The sequence below is a fragment of the Astyanax mexicanus genome, chromosome 10 (assembly GCF_023375975.1).
Source record: "Astyanax mexicanus isolate ESR-SI-001 chromosome 10, AstMex3_surface, whole genome shotgun sequence".
Classification (NCBI taxonomy): domain Eukaryota; kingdom Metazoa; phylum Chordata; class Actinopteri; order Characiformes; family Acestrorhamphidae; genus Astyanax; species Astyanax mexicanus.
The window spans coordinates 3,666,958-3,682,520 of NC_064417.1; the positions used below are offsets into that span (position 1 = coordinate 3,666,958).

At 38.3% G+C, this 15,563-nt stretch overlaps 1 protein-coding gene across 7 annotated transcripts in view; it reads right to left on the minus strand.

The window, feature by feature from the left end:
* Positions 1-15,230, minus strand: part of arhgef9b (Cdc42 guanine nucleotide exchange factor (GEF) 9b) — a 65,254-nt gene extending 50,024 nt beyond the window's left edge. For 3 of the 7 annotated variants that reach the window (XM_022683746.2, XM_022683748.2, XM_049484052.1), the window contains exons 1-5: positions 15,014-15,229; positions 10,871-12,469; positions 8,144-8,470; positions 6,257-6,398; positions 5,094-5,200 (exon numbers count right to left, since the gene is read on the minus strand). In XM_022683746.2, coding sequence (XP_022539467.2) covers positions 5,094-5,200; positions 6,257-6,398; positions 8,144-8,470; positions 10,871-12,400 — 2,106 coding nt within the window. In that variant the 5' untranslated portion in view covers positions 12,401-12,469; positions 15,014-15,229. Of the gene's footprint in view, positions 1-5,093; positions 5,201-6,256; positions 6,399-8,143; positions 8,471-10,870; positions 12,470-15,013 lie in introns of all 7 variants that reach the window. The other 4 variants (XM_022683749.2, XM_022683752.2, XM_049484051.1 and 1 more) reach the window with 3 other exon arrangements.
* Positions 15,231-15,563: the final 333 nt, after the last annotated feature.

Genomic DNA, 15,563 nt, shown 5'->3' on the forward strand with positions numbered 1-15,563 from the left:
CTGGCTGGCACAAAGATCACCTAAGGTATTAACAGATCATTACATGATATTACGATACAAAGCAAGCAAAGGTATTCAGACATTCATTTGTAGCTTGGTAACGCTAATGTGTGATCATTTAAAGATTATGGTAATATGTCACGCACCCATCATCAGCATAGCTGCAGTAAATCAGCATCACAACCTCAGTTAACCTCATTAACTGTTCATTTCCATGGAGTCATCCCCACAGCTGCCCCCAGCTACCTACATGCTTTAAATGACAGGGTTTAAATGGTGCTCTAATGGAATGCAATAAGGGACGTCTGAGAACTCTAAAGTCTGAAGCTATGGGGCATATTAACCATTATACAGTATGAGGACTGTACACCTAGCTGGTGTGCAGTTAGAGACCATTAATGGCATAATTATACACATATTTTAAGGTTAGACACATCTTCCAAGTATATAAATATATATTATAATACATTTTCAATATTTCATGTGTAGAAAATGCATATATTAAAAAAAAAACATACTTAATACAGCTGTGGAAAAAAATTAAGAGACCACTTCAGTTTCTGAATCAGTTTCTCTGATTTTGCTATTTATAGGTATATGTTTAAGTAAAATGAACATTGTTGTTTTATTCTATAAACTATGGACAACATTTCTCACAAATAAAATATTGTCTTTTATAGCATTTATTTGCAGAACATGAGAAGTGGCTAAAATAACAAAAAAGCTGCGGAGTGTTCAGACCTCAAATAATGCAAAAAAAAAAAAAGAGTTCAGAATATCAATCAATATTTGGTGGAATAAGCCTGGCTGATTTTTAATCACAGTTTTCATGCATCATGGCATGTTCTCCTGCACCAGTCTTACACACTGCTTTTGAATAACTTTATGCCTTTACTCGTGGTGCAAAAATTAATTGGTTAAATTCCAGAGGTTTTCAATTTGGTAAAATCAAAGAAACATTTTTAAGTGGTCTCTTATTTTTTCCAGAGCTGTATTTACTACACTAAATAAAAAAATAAGGTCAACATTAGAATCATGTCATGTAAAAAATATTGATCTTGCAAAACATTACAACTAAGCATATCTTCATTTTTAACCCCCCAAGAATGCAATAATATAAACTATATTAACTATATGCTGAGGGCGAGAAGGAGAAAAATGTTTCCAGCACATTTAACCAGTGTTAAACTAGCTGTGACTGTTCTGGACAGCCAGTCCTGCCTCTGAATATCATAGACCACCAGCATCAAGTTGTGTTCCCCACTGTACCATCTTATTTTGGGCGACTGGTAAACTTCCAACTTCCAAACTTCTAATCGGTTACAGGTGTTTAAATGCCTATTATTCTTCTATTTAATAAATTGTTTAAAGGATTATTTACCTTTTTCTGTTGGACAGAAATTGTTTTTGGCTTCAATGGCCTCAATCGGACTACTCTATTCAGATTGAGCTATTAGTTTGATTATTAATGGATTATTAGGCTGCAACTAAATGTAGCCAGTGTCCAATACAAATTATATGTGTATGTTTGTCTTTGTCTGTAACTTAGATAGTAAGTTGTGAGTTGTTATCTTGTTGTGAGTGAGTTTGAACACTGGCCATTGTGCTCATGGCAGTTAACACCCACAGTGGACAGTACAGTTGGTGGCAATGGACATGACTGATAGAATCAGGCTACAATTGGCATTTTTAAATAAAATGGATAATGATTATACTGTACATCTGAGTTTCTTATAGGGATGATACATATTGTAAGGATGCACTTGATAATTAACAACTGCACTGTTTCTAGTTATAGATCAAGGTCTATACAAAATAAGCTGAACTGAACAGACAGCCTTTTTTTATCCAAGCAACACAAGATAAAAACGAGGAGCTAAAACGAGTGCAGCACAATATGCCTGTCTAATCTGTGTGGCAGAACGATGCCTGCTGCCGGTCTGAGAGGAATCATTATGACTCACTTCCTACTGGGTTGAAGAATCCATTTAAATTGGATAAGTGCGGAGGGACTCTGGATTTCCAGGTGGGAAGCGAAGCTCAACATCTGGGCCGAGTGTGAATACAGTGGCACATACGTGGAGAGAGGCCAGCCACACACATCCTGATTCACTCTCTGCTTCCCCCGCATGCTTAGTCTCGATGACTCATCAGTTAATATGTGGTGCTGCATAATGTGATTATTGCAAAACACAACTTTTAATGTCTGCCCTCAATTTTAGAAATGCCGTTCTGTTCCACCAAGGCGAGCGAGGCAATCCTATTTTTACACATGAGGCAAAGTTGACAGGAAGGCCACAGCCTGCCTCGACGAAAAGCTAATGTTCGCAGCAGCCTTATCGCTAGTTTAATTAGCGCTAGAGTGCTTCTTCACAGCCGCCGGCTCAGCGAGTAATGTGACAGAGCTGTGAGGGACAAAAAGAGCAAAGGATCAAAAACTGGCCGCTTTGCCCACATGATAATTTACGATTGCTAAAAATCTCACGATTTAAAACATTATATCTATATTTAATAGAAAGTCTCTCGTTGAACTGGCAATCATGGTATTTTACATGCTTACAGCTCCTAGAACAGAGCAAAGGAAAATAATATACCTATAAATATAATGTCGCTGTCCAATAACAAACATGTATCTCCAAAATGATGGCCTTATAGAAGAAGGTGGAAATATATTTTTTTAATTTATTTGAAAGTCTATGAAGCAAATACAGGGTTAAAACAAAAGAGAACACTAAATCCAAACAAAAATGGTGATATACTTAGGACCAAGGTCTTAAAAGCATTGCTAAATTTCACTGTCCAGTGAAAAACAAGTGACATAATTTAAACACACACAAACTCTCCTTTACATTGTCAAAATTTCTTGATGAATGGACAAATAGAAAATCTAAAAAATGACCTAAAATAATCTATTTTTACAATGATTTACTAAGTAATTACGATCAAATAGTGTTGCAGTAACATGTTAGCTCATTTATTAATAAGCACAACTGATGTGTTTTACTTTTTTGCATGATATCTTTTTCCTGCTTTCTGTGTCCCTCATTTGTGCCATTAATGATTCATAAACCACATATGCAAAAAGCATCTGTAAGGAAGATTATGACTAACTTGTCTGATAAAAAGCCAAAACAGGTTTGGCTGTTTAACTATAAATTGCTGGTGAAATTGGTTAAGGATTTAAATTTACCACAGCTCAGGCATGGTTCAGCCAATCAGATAAAGTAATCCTGTAATTTCTCCCTGTTCACTCCTCCACTGGACTAAAGCGAGCGTTATACCGGATCACTAGAATATATATATATATATTTTTCACAATAAACAGCTCACATGGCATTCACTCATACTAGAGACTACAACTAAACATTTTAAAAGAAAAAAGAATAAAAAACCAATGGAATAAGGTCTTTAAATATCTACATTTCAGCATGGTCTGCTGTGATTATCCATGGCTTCTATCAATAAAAAAATAAAATAGTTGTAATGAAAGGGAGCAGATGGGAGGCGGACGTAAAAGCGGGTAAGACAGACTTTAATATGCAACAAATAAATAAACAAACAAATAAGGAAATAACGAGAAAATATGAAAGCATAAACAGGGAAACAAACAAGAGCTACACTAAACAGAAAATAAACTAACGGGGCTAGGGAGATATACAAGGGATAAATACGTAAATATATACAGGTATAAACAAGGAAACAGACAGGAAATAAACGTGACAGGAAATATACGTGAAATACAGGGAACTAGAAATAAACAAGAGATAAACAGAGCGTAACGAAAACCGTGATCAAACTATAGCAAACGTGGTGAGACAAATGACAGAGGAAGGTGCACAGACAGACAGCAAACATAGACTAACAGGTACTATTTATACTAACATGAAACAATGAACACCTGGGGAAAGGGCGGAGCTACAAATTACAGACACGTGACGGAAAAATACAGGAGAAACACACTAGGAAATGCTGAAACATAGGGGAACAGTGCGAGGTCGTGACAATAGTAGAAAAAGATCATTTTTGATTTTAGTTAGCTAGACTTAAAATAATCTTTCTCCAGTAATATACAATAGAATACACACTGGTTCATTATAATTGTTTATCAGTTATTTTTCCTGCTTACTTGGCAAAACCCAGATTATCAACAAAAAAAATCAGTAGATCATTCAATTACTAAAATATTCAAATCCTATAGTATCCTGCTATCCTCCCCATTCACATTTCCTATTGTCAGCATTCAAAGCCGGGCCTAGCCTGGAGCTTTGATTTACAAGCACACGCACTCTCAGTCTCTTGCGCCCACACATTTCTCTATTTAACTCTCTCTCTCTCTCTCTCTCTCTCTCTCTCTCTCTCTCAGGCTCTCTGTGCTCTCATTCTCAGACAAAAGGGGCTTTCTAAAGATAGAATCGGTAAGAAAACAAGCACCTGTGAATATCATAGCAACAGAGCCTCCTGATGAGCCTGTAATCACCCACCTCATAACTCACACTCGGCTTCACAATCAGGTGAGTGTGTGGCAATGCCGGGGAAGAAAAGACAGATTATTGAGAAACATTCTTTGAAGTGCATCCTCACACACGCCGCACACGCCCACAGGCCACGAGACAGACACTAACTCGCTGTAAATTGGACAGTTCCTGTTAATTCCCAAGCAAAATAATTAACTGGATTCTACAGGGTAAGATTAAGCTCCAGAGCTCTGTCTTCTAACTGAAGCTTAAATTACAGACCGCATCTTTAATATTACACTTTCATCCAATATAAATCTAAAGGCAAAACTCAATTGTTTAAATAACCAATGAAGGATGAATAATCCAATGCATTACATTTAAAACTTCATTAAGATACATTAAGAAGTGAATACAGTGAGTATAGCACTGTTGGTGAAGGTTTGCTCTAGTGTATTATATTTGAATGCTTCATATATAAAAGACACTACATATGTTTCCTCTTGCAAAAAAGATTTTACACACATTTTAAGAAGAAATCCAGTTTAAAATGGGCTTGGGTTGTGGTAAAACATGATACCTAGTACAAACTAGTAGAAACAGAGCTTTTAGCAGATGCAGGCTCGCTTTTTCACCTACCATATTCACTTGTAGAGGTCCAGAACCCGGTCTTAGCAGCTTCCTCCGATTGGATCTGGTGCTGCCATTCCGTAACCGGACAGTAGCTGACTGTGCCACACACCCATCTGTCCAAAAAACAAAAAACATGAACGATAGACACGGGTATCAGTCTGCTGGCCCGTACAATACAATACTGTTAGGCTCTATTAGAAAAAAGGGCATAAGAAATATTACAAAACGATATACTGATATATAAACACTGCTCTCTTGTATTTAACTGGAAAAAAAACAGTCGTATAGCTAAAAGTGTTGGCACCACTGAAATATTTTTTCTATATTTTCTCTTGAAACTGATTTATTGTATAGCCCTATCTTATATATATACTGTAATTAGCCAGCATGTTTACAGCAAGTGAATTATTGAAGGTTTTTTTTTTTTTCTAATATAATTTTATCCAATTTTCTCCCAATTTAGCTAAGCCAATTGTCCCACCCCCACTAGTGATGCCACAACACATGGAGGATAAAGACTAGCACATGCCTCCTCTGATACATGTGAAGTCAGACTCCGCCTCTTTTTGAACTGCTGCTGATGCAACATTGCTGAGTTTAGCATCACAGCGCTAACGCTCGGAGGAAAGTGCAGCAACAGACACCTTGCTGATTGGCATCTGATGTCAAGCTGCATGACCAGGATTTGAACCAACGATCTCCCAATCATAGTGGCAGCGCATTAGACTGCTGGACCACCCTGCATCCCAATTATTGAGTTTTAATGTGGCCTGATGGATGGGGCATTCTATTTCTATAAGTTCTGCCGTCACTTAACATTTCTTGTTTCACAGTGTCATCAGTGTACTGAGAATACAGCATTGGGGGCATCAACACCCAAAGTGGGTGGCAATAACTGGTGGTAATGATTAATAATGATATTATGAGATCTCATTATTATGACATTATTAGAGCTTCCATATGATTGTGACAGGCTAAAACTGTCCATGCAGAAATCACATTCACATTCAATACAGGAGACCCTACATGCATATGCCACAGGTATCAAATATACTGTATTTACTGCATTAAGAACAAAAGATGTCATAAGATGTTTTACAGTTAATATATTTCAAATAAAAAAGGAAAGAAAGAAAATAGAGCATGTCTGTTTTGATATGCAACACTACCTCGTTGGGCGAGCAGCTCCGACAGTCCGGCTGCCTCCAGTCCAGGCCAGGACGTCTGGGGAAGAGGCAGCGAACGACACCTCTGGAGCACCACCTTAAAAGGAGGGTCCTGGGGCGACACGCCAGGAGGGCGAGAAAGGGCCTGAAATGCACTAGACAGAGTCAGCTGGTGCGCACTGGCCACCATGCAGCTCCCATTAAAACAAATATTTGGCATCGCACTGCTAACTCTGCAATGGTCATATGACTCATCTAAGCTTCTGAATCATTTCCAAGTGAGTGGATGAATCGTAGCAGGGAATGACTCAATGGAAGGCGAGTGGAGCGGCCAGTGGAGGTGCACAAGCATGAAAAGCAGCGTCTAAAAATACAAGCGGCTGAGGATTAAACGGGGCCACTATAAGCAGAAGTTTGTTGAGCGTTCATAAAGGCTAAATTGGTGTGAGCTTCACAATCAGAAAACGCAAGCATGCATGCATGATTCATTTTCAAGCTGTTAGTAGTGTGCTTGAGAACTGGAGAGGGTGTGCGGGTCAAGCCTCACCAGTGATTCATTTTTTTTTTATTTTCTCAGCAGAGTATCTGAATCCTAACGGCAGACATTAAAGAGAGAAGAGTTGCATAATGGCAACACATTTACGGTTTTCTGTAAGCAGCATCGCTGGAATTGTGGGGAAGCTCAGGCAGCTAAAAATAGCACTCCTCTGGAGGATTCTCTGCAGAGTTTCATCCTTATTAATGCTGCTTGTGAAATTTTAAACATTTTAAGACATTTTAAAGGGGGCATATCATGAGAAACAAGGGAATTTTCTAGGTTTAGTTTTTTTTTTTTTGTCCCTATTTTACAAATAATAGGACAAACTAGGGGTGCACGATTTGGCCCTAAAATATTATCACAATATTTCATGGTATTTTTGTGATAAAGAAACTCCTGTCGATATGACAAAACACTGAATTTATTAACTTAAAAAAAAATCAAGAATACACTACTGCAACAAAATGTAAATTTATTTTTATTTTTGCATGAGACATATGATATGATATGGCACACGCCTAACTGAGATATTAAAAAAATCCAAGAATTTGATCAGATTTGTAACAGAAGTCAATGATCCAGAATATCATGATACTAATAATGCACTCCAAATGTCTCCAAAACATCCAGAATTAAAGTAAAATAAATGATATTGGACAGATATAATCTGTATAGTAAATATATAATGGGAAATGAGAACAACAGTGTGTTTTTTTTTTTGTTGTTGTTGTTGCTAAAAACAGCAAAAAAGTAGTACCCTGATGTGATAATTAGGGGTGGATGATATGGCACAAAATTTCAGGGTATAATATCGTTCACCATATTGAACTCTTTTGAATGTTGGTTTAATTGCAATATTTTGTGCAAAACTGTGCTCTTACCCTGCTGATTGAACCTTCACACTCTTACAGCTCTTACTGGTGCAATGTGCAATTAATGAAGATTGAACACCAGGCTGCTCCAATTTAGCCATGAAACCTAAAATCCCACACTAAAATGATGACAGGTGTTTCAGTTTCATTGTCCAACCCCTGTAGCTGATGTATTTGTTAGCTCAAAATAGCTTTTCTAAGTCAATAAATGGGGACTTTTCCAAAACTTCATGGGTATTTTTATGTTTTTAAAACTTATCAGGCCTGGAAATTGCTATTTACAAATTACATGACTTTTCCAGGTTTTTCATGACCCTATGAACCCTGACACTTCATAAAACTATCACTAATCCATGTCAGTTAAGGACTAATTATCCATGCCAGGACCACTTAAAACTTTAGAGTTTCAAAACACATAAAAATGCTAACAATTCATCCTTTTTTTCATAAACTGCATGATGAAGTAGATCTATATCTTACTCTCTGTGGTTCCATTGGGGATTTGGGATGGACGAGTGCTTGTCCCTCTATGACAGACTGTGGTCTCCTGAGAGGACGTTGTCTCCTTGGTACGATTGGCCGAGGCATGCTGGAACAGCCCTGCCACCGCCACAGACAGCACTGCTCCTCATTTCCAGAGGACAGAACCCCCTCCGTTATGGTGGGACACTGCACGCTCGGCCCAGACATGCACACAGAAGCAGGTCGCAGCCGGGGTCTTTTTGGAGGGGGTACCCTCGATGCTCCAGATGTTCTGAAGCGCCTTGGACTTCCCTCGCCCGTGTAACAGCAGCCACCTGCTGTGGCCTATTTTTAGGCATGTGGTTACGGGGGAGAGAACATTTTGAGTGACCTGAATGTAAAGGTAGAGGCAACTGTAGCTTCCAGGAAAGCCTGCTCCTTCAGCACTGCAGGAAAAAAATCTCTTAACCCTAGAACACTAACGCCGGGTGATTCTCACCCATATAATTCTTCAATTATTCATGTGATTTGTGAGTTGCATAGGACTTTGGGTAGCTTCACACTGTCTCATTTAATGTGTTTTCTTTATTTTCATGACTATTTACATTGTAGATTCTCACTGAAGCATCAAAACTATGAATGAACACATGTGGAGTTTTATGTACTTAACAAAAAAAAAAAAGAGCTGTCCTCCACAGTCACCGGACCTGAACCCAATCCAGACGAGGTTTGGGGTGAGCTGGAGCACAGAGTGAAGAAGGCAAAGGGGCAACAAGTGCTAATAAACACCTCTGGGAACTCCTTCCTTCCTTCAAGACTGTTGGAAAACTTTTCATTTCAGGTGGCCACCTCTTAAATGAAGCTTATTGAGAGAATGATGCCAAAATGCCAAGAGTGTGCAAAGCAGTAATCAGAGCAAAGGGTGGCTTTTATTTAGAAGAAACTAGAATATAAAACGTGTTTTCAGTTATTTCACCTTTTTTGTTAAGTACATAAAACACCACATGTGTTCATTCATAGGTTTGATGCTTCAGTGAGAATCTACAATGTAAATAGTCATGAAAATAAAGAAAACGCAGTTAAAAAGAGAAGGGTGTCCAAACTTTTGGCCTGTACTTTTCATCTGACGTTAGTGATAGAGAGTAACATACTGTATACTTTTATGGGTGTGATTTACCTGATATTTGTTTTTGTGGGTTTAAATCAGGCGCTCACATGTCTCATGGGTGAATGGGTAGACCAAAAAGTTAATAGGAGCTTGGTTAGGACATTACCTCTTAAGGATTCCCTGATTTTTGATTCAAACTTATTTTCTGCTTTTTTCTACAGTAGCTATCCATGGCACTATTTTTCTTTTTTATTTCATGTGATATATTTGTACGTTGTAAAATTAAAGAAGGTTCCCAAACTTGTCATACAGTGTATACCCAACGTTACCCAAGTGATGGTGTTACTAATTGTAACGTTAGTGTTCCAGGGTTAAAGCAAGTCATAGTGCAGCACTGCACTGCAGCTTATTTCACGGGGCTAACAGCCTTCCACAAAACTTCAAAGAGACACCCCAGCTCCAGCTCCGTAGACAAAAAGGCTGCCGATGGTGCTCACCTCGAAATGCACCGTGACTCATGTACTCTAACAGCCCAGGTAATTGAGCTCTACAAGCTATTTGACGAAGAGCTATTGGAAATAACATATTTCCCTAGTGAGTTGCTGATTTCTTATTAGAGAGATTAAATGGGCTTTGGGCTGTTGTTTGTCTGGGCTTCACTTAATTGCTCTACCTCTGACATCCAATAGGTGGAGCTCAAAGAAATTCATCACGTATAAACAGAGAGTGACTTTAATCTTTCCTTTCTTTAAAATGATTTAAAGTTATTTAAAATGCCATTTAGAATGGAATTGTTGTGCAAATTGGATGAAGTTAGTCATGGAATGAAATGAAATGCTATTACACTGTTATGCTATGACACTATGATGTTATATGACATATGATCAAAAATGATATGAAGAAAGAACAATGCAGGCCATGATAAATACAAGTGCATCTCAGTATTTCAGTTAAAATTGTGAAACTCATATACTATATAGATGTATGACACACAGAGTGATGTATTTTAAAGGTTTATGTATTTTATTGTTGATGATTATGGCTTCAGCCAATGAAAACCCCAAAATCCCAAAGTATCTCAGAAACTTTGAATATTATACAACACCAACTGGTATTTTTGTCAGTGTGGGCAGTGTGCCAAGTCCTGCTGGAAAATGAAATCTGCATCTCCATAAAAGTTGTCAGCCGAGGGAAGAAGCATGAAGTGCTGTAAGATTTTCCTGGGAAAACAACTTTAGATTTTGCCTTTGGAAATTCACTGATAATCAGTGATGGTTTGGAGAGACATGTCTGTCATCTGCTGGTGTTGATCCACTGTGTTTTATTATCAAGTCTAAAGTCAGTGCAGTTTTGTTTTCCCGCAAAATCTTACAGCACTTCACGCTTCCCTCTGCTGATAGCTTTTATGAAGATGTGGATTTCATTTTCCAGCAGGACTTGGTACACTGCCCACACTGCCAAACATAACAATTGGTCTTATATGATACTTACTGATGAACTTACTGAGACACTGATTTTAGGGTTTCCACTGGCTGTAAGCTATAATCATCAACAATAAAATAAATATATATTTTGCACTGATTTTTAATGCATTAGTACAGAAAGTAATAAATAACACATCCAAAAACAAATCTTACCTTAAATATCTCATCTGGGCAGTCTGGAGCTAAGTCCCTACTACTGCTGCAAGTATCTCTCTTTTCCCCAATTCCTCGACTGCGCAGAATTTTCAATCTGTGTGATGAAGCCGAAGCCTCTAACCCATTTTCCCTCTGCTCCTGAGGCCGTTCCTCCTGCTCCAGAAGGTCAAACTGGAGCTCAGGCTCAGACAGAGAACTCCCCTCCTGGCCATCACTTCTCTGGTGGTTCTCAATAGTGGCCAGAGAGGTGTGAGTGGAGGTGAGTTGGGATTCTGTGCCGTCAGAGACGCTTCCCTGGAAACCGTTGGCGCTCGATGTGTCTGGACACGCTTTCCAGGACTTTAGCACCACGCGAGGAGATGGGCTCACAGCTTCAGCAGGTAAAATTAGGTCACACCCGTCAGAGGAGAGAGCCGAGGCTTGAGCCTGGTCTTCACTTTTTAATGTTGCGGATGCAGAGTGAAGGAACTCTCCCGTCCGCTGCGTCCTCGGCGAGCCGACGGAGGAGCGCTCTTCTTCAGGAGGCGTGAAGGACCGGGATGAGTTCCTCCATTTCCGGGCGGTCTCGGCCACACTGTTGAAGAACCTGAAGAGGCCTCCAAAAGTGCCACCCTTGACTTCCGGGCCTGTCTGTTTAGGCGCTCGATTAAAGTCTTTAATACATTCTAGATCGACAGAGCCGTAGTCAGAGTCGATAGTTTTGTCCAGTGTGTACATGGAGTCAAAACTCTTTTCGAACAAATTCGAATTTCCCTTTCCTATGAAGGAAATTCTCCTCAAGTAAGTCCAAACATCACCCCCCTTTGAACGTCTTCCTCCGAGGGGTACCTTGGGGCTGTCCTTCATCTGACGTTCCTCGTGCACAGTCACAGACGAGTTGTTGCAGTTGGAAAAGTTGGATTGGGCTTTCTTTGTGTATGTGACTCTTTCCGCAGCCTTACATCCATTCTGATGGCTTGGCAACTGGTGATCGTTCTCAAGCGTGGCAGAAAGGTCTATATCCTCGAAGGAACAGTCAAACTCAGTAGTGTAGCCGGCGTACGAGTGTCTCTTACTTTTATTCCTGAGAAAGTTCCTCTGAGAGTGCAACAAAGCAGGCGAGTCCCTACTGTCTTCATTTGTCTCATCTTTAAGCCCGCTGTGGAGCTTCGCACTGGCGAGCTTGCCCACTTTCCCTCTGAAAACAGAGGGAGACTTCAACTTTTTGAAGCCCCTTACCTTGTCAGCAAACGACAACTTGGGAATGGACGCTTCCCCAGGAAGGATCATAGAGTGAGGCCGCCTCTCGTTCTCAGAGGCGACCCTGCGGCGGTTAAGGATCCTCCAGATGCCTGCGTTCCTGGGCCCCCGGCCAGGCTCCTGCTTCTCTCTGATGGGCGTCTGACAGGAAGAGGCATCCTCAGGCTTGGACTCACGGATTCGCACAATCCCGGTCTCGCTCTCCATGTCCAGCGACACGTTGAAGACTTTGTTGACGTAGCCATTGGAATCGCTACACTCAGGCACGGAGTTGGCTGCGTTTTCCATCCTCTTACATTGTTAGATATGATGTCAGCTTTCAACTTTAAGGAGCACCATTGTGATCCACTTTAATATCTAAGAGATATAAGAGAAATAATCAGTCAAATAGCTTAAGGAAATAGAGATGCAATGGAGATGCAATGGTGGCTACTTTATTATAACATAGAGTGTCTAAGATGCACTCATATACTGTATTACGTAATCATGTAACTACAGGATTAAAGAGAAGCCTGGATGTTGAAACCCTGTGTACACACACACGCACAAAAAAAAATATGATGTCTAAACCAAGAGTGGCTTTATTAAGGCTTTATTACAAAAAACAACATGATGAATATTAAAAATTCCATTGCTAGTAGGTCACCATTGTTGCACTGAGGTGATGATGTCATATGGAAAATACCACAACATCAGTAAAAAAAAACAACTCTTGGGAAACATCCTGCTCTGGCTAAAGTTGAAAGGGCTATGATGTATTTGATATAAAATAGACATATATTTTTTTACAATCTAAGTGTTTCTCACTCAGTAGACAAGATAGAAAACAATCATATAATTCTACAACCTACTGGTAGAAGATAATATCAACTTTAATTGATGAGCTAAGCATTTTGGAGCATCTGTATGGCAAGATTCAAGAGGCATACTGTACAAACGTGGACAAAATTGTTGGTACCTTTGATTTTGCCAAATTGGAAACCTCTGGAATATAAAAAGTGGAAGATAAATGATAACAAGCCATCAAACCAAGCTGAACTGCTTAATTTTTTGCACCAGGAGTAAAGCAGCATAAAGTTATCCAAAAGCAGTGTGTAAGACAGGTGGAGGAAAACATGCCAAGATGCTGTGATTAAAAACAAACCAGGGTTATTCCACCAAATTTTGATTTCTGAACTGTTAAAAACTTAACTTTATGAATATGAACTTGTTGTTTTCTTTGCATTATTTGTTATTTCAGTCATTTCTCATTTTTCTGCAAACAAACGCCCTAAATGACAATATTTTTATTTGGAATTTGTGATAAATGTTGTCTGTAGTTTGCAGAATAAAACAGCAATGTTCATTTTACTCAAACATATAACTATAAATAGCTAAATCAGAGAAACTCATTCAGAAACTGAAGTGGTCTCTTATTTTTTTCAGTTTTCTGTGGTTTTGTACAAAGTTTTGGGAAGATTTGCTCAGTTGTTTGTGGCCTCTGTAGTTTAGTGACACCTGTTCTATGAGGTGAGTTATAATCTTCAGTTGCTCCTCCTACCCCATTACATCATCAGTACTAATACATCAGCCATATTAACACACATAATCTTTTATAATATTGCTTCTAAAGAGATCGTCCTCTGTCTGAGTTTACATTTGCTACGTTTACATTACCTGTTTATCCCAACAATCGAGTGTCTTATTTCAAGCAACAACAAAAAGCACAATATGAATCAAGTCCCCAGGGCTGTAATATTACCCATTTCACAGAAAAATGCTGGTCAAAGTTATGCAATGTCTGCTTTAGAAAAGAAGAGGAATCTCTGAACGGTTAAATAGTAAGATGACAATAAGATTTAGTGAAGAATTAAAAAAGTAAACATGTAAAAACTTTGACCAATATAGTAGTATTTTATAAACATTTATTTAGAAATTCAGATTTTTTTCATGTTGTAAATATTATAATGTTGTGCACTCTGTGGTACAGTTTATGGCTATTTAGGTTAACCAATAGTTCAGAATTATTTAAAAAGTGTTTTGCAATTGATAAAAGTTGATATTAATGTAAAAACTCATTAAAGCATCTTGATATTAATACATTAGTCTGAACTAAACTGTCCTAAGAGAAAAAATAATAATAAAAAAACACTAAATTGACACATAACACTGACATAATGATAACAGAATAACAAAACCAAGCCACTATACTCTTTTAAAGACAAAAAAAAACATTGTACTTAATCATAATTTGGGAAATATATACTTTTTCGTCACCCACTGCAGTGTGTGCACACGGTGTATATAAAGAGTCTCAGTTATTGAACATTACTGTTTACCGTGAAAAGTCTAGATTTTTCACAAGAAGTGTTGATTTAACTCTAAAAAAAGGTGTTGATTTAACTCTTAAAGTGTTGATTTAACACTAAAGGTGTTGATTTACCAGTAAAGTATTGATTTAACACTAAAAGTAATGTTTTAACATTATAAGTCCTGATTTAATACAAGAAGTGTTAATTTAACACTAAAAAGTCTTGATTTAACACTATCAGTCCTGATTTAAACTAAAAGTCCTGATTTAACACTAGAAGTGTTTATTTAACACTAAAAAAGCCTTGATTGGACCCTAGAGGTGTGAATTTAACACTAAAGTGTTGATTTAACACTAAAAGTGTAGATCCAACACAAAAAGTCTAGATTTAGCACAAGAAGTGTCGATTTAACACTAAAAAGTGTTGATTTAACTCTTAAAGTGTTGATTTAACAGTAAAAGTGTTGATTTAACAATAACAATTGTTGGTTTAACCCTAAAAAGTGTTTATTCAACACTAAAAAGTCTTGTTTTAACATTTAAAAGTGTTGATTTAGAGTTTTCTGCTGAAATTATCAGATTAATTGAGTTGTATAACTAAAACCCTTTACCTGAGGTGAGCGTTCCTCCCGGAATCCTCAGTCCCAGTGCTGGATCAGAGGAGCTGGGTTTAAAACTTCTCTCAGAGCCGCTAAAAGCCGCATGTTGGAGTGTTTATTCTCCTCGGGCTGATTCTCCGGGTTTATAGTGTTAAAAGTCAGGAGATTCCCCGCATTCCCGCCGAGCAGCGGCTCAGTAAAAGCGCTGAACTCTTGCCCTAAAGAGACTGAACAGACACCCACTCTCAGATATGCGACAGGCGCGTGCACGCGCGGGCACGCGCACACACACGTCCCGCTTGTATTGGTGTACTCGTGGGGTATCTGAGGTGAGTGTGTCAAATAGTAAACTGCTGTCTACATCTAAACCTGTAACGATAATTAACCTTAATAAATATACTTTATATGTGGACTATATATATGTATATATGCCTATATATTAGCCTTTATGTTTTTTTTCTTAAGGTCAAGAACAAATAAACATATAAACATGTTTTAAATTATTATATGGTTTCACAAATATATATGGACATTGCTTCATTAATGCTTTTTATTTAATTCA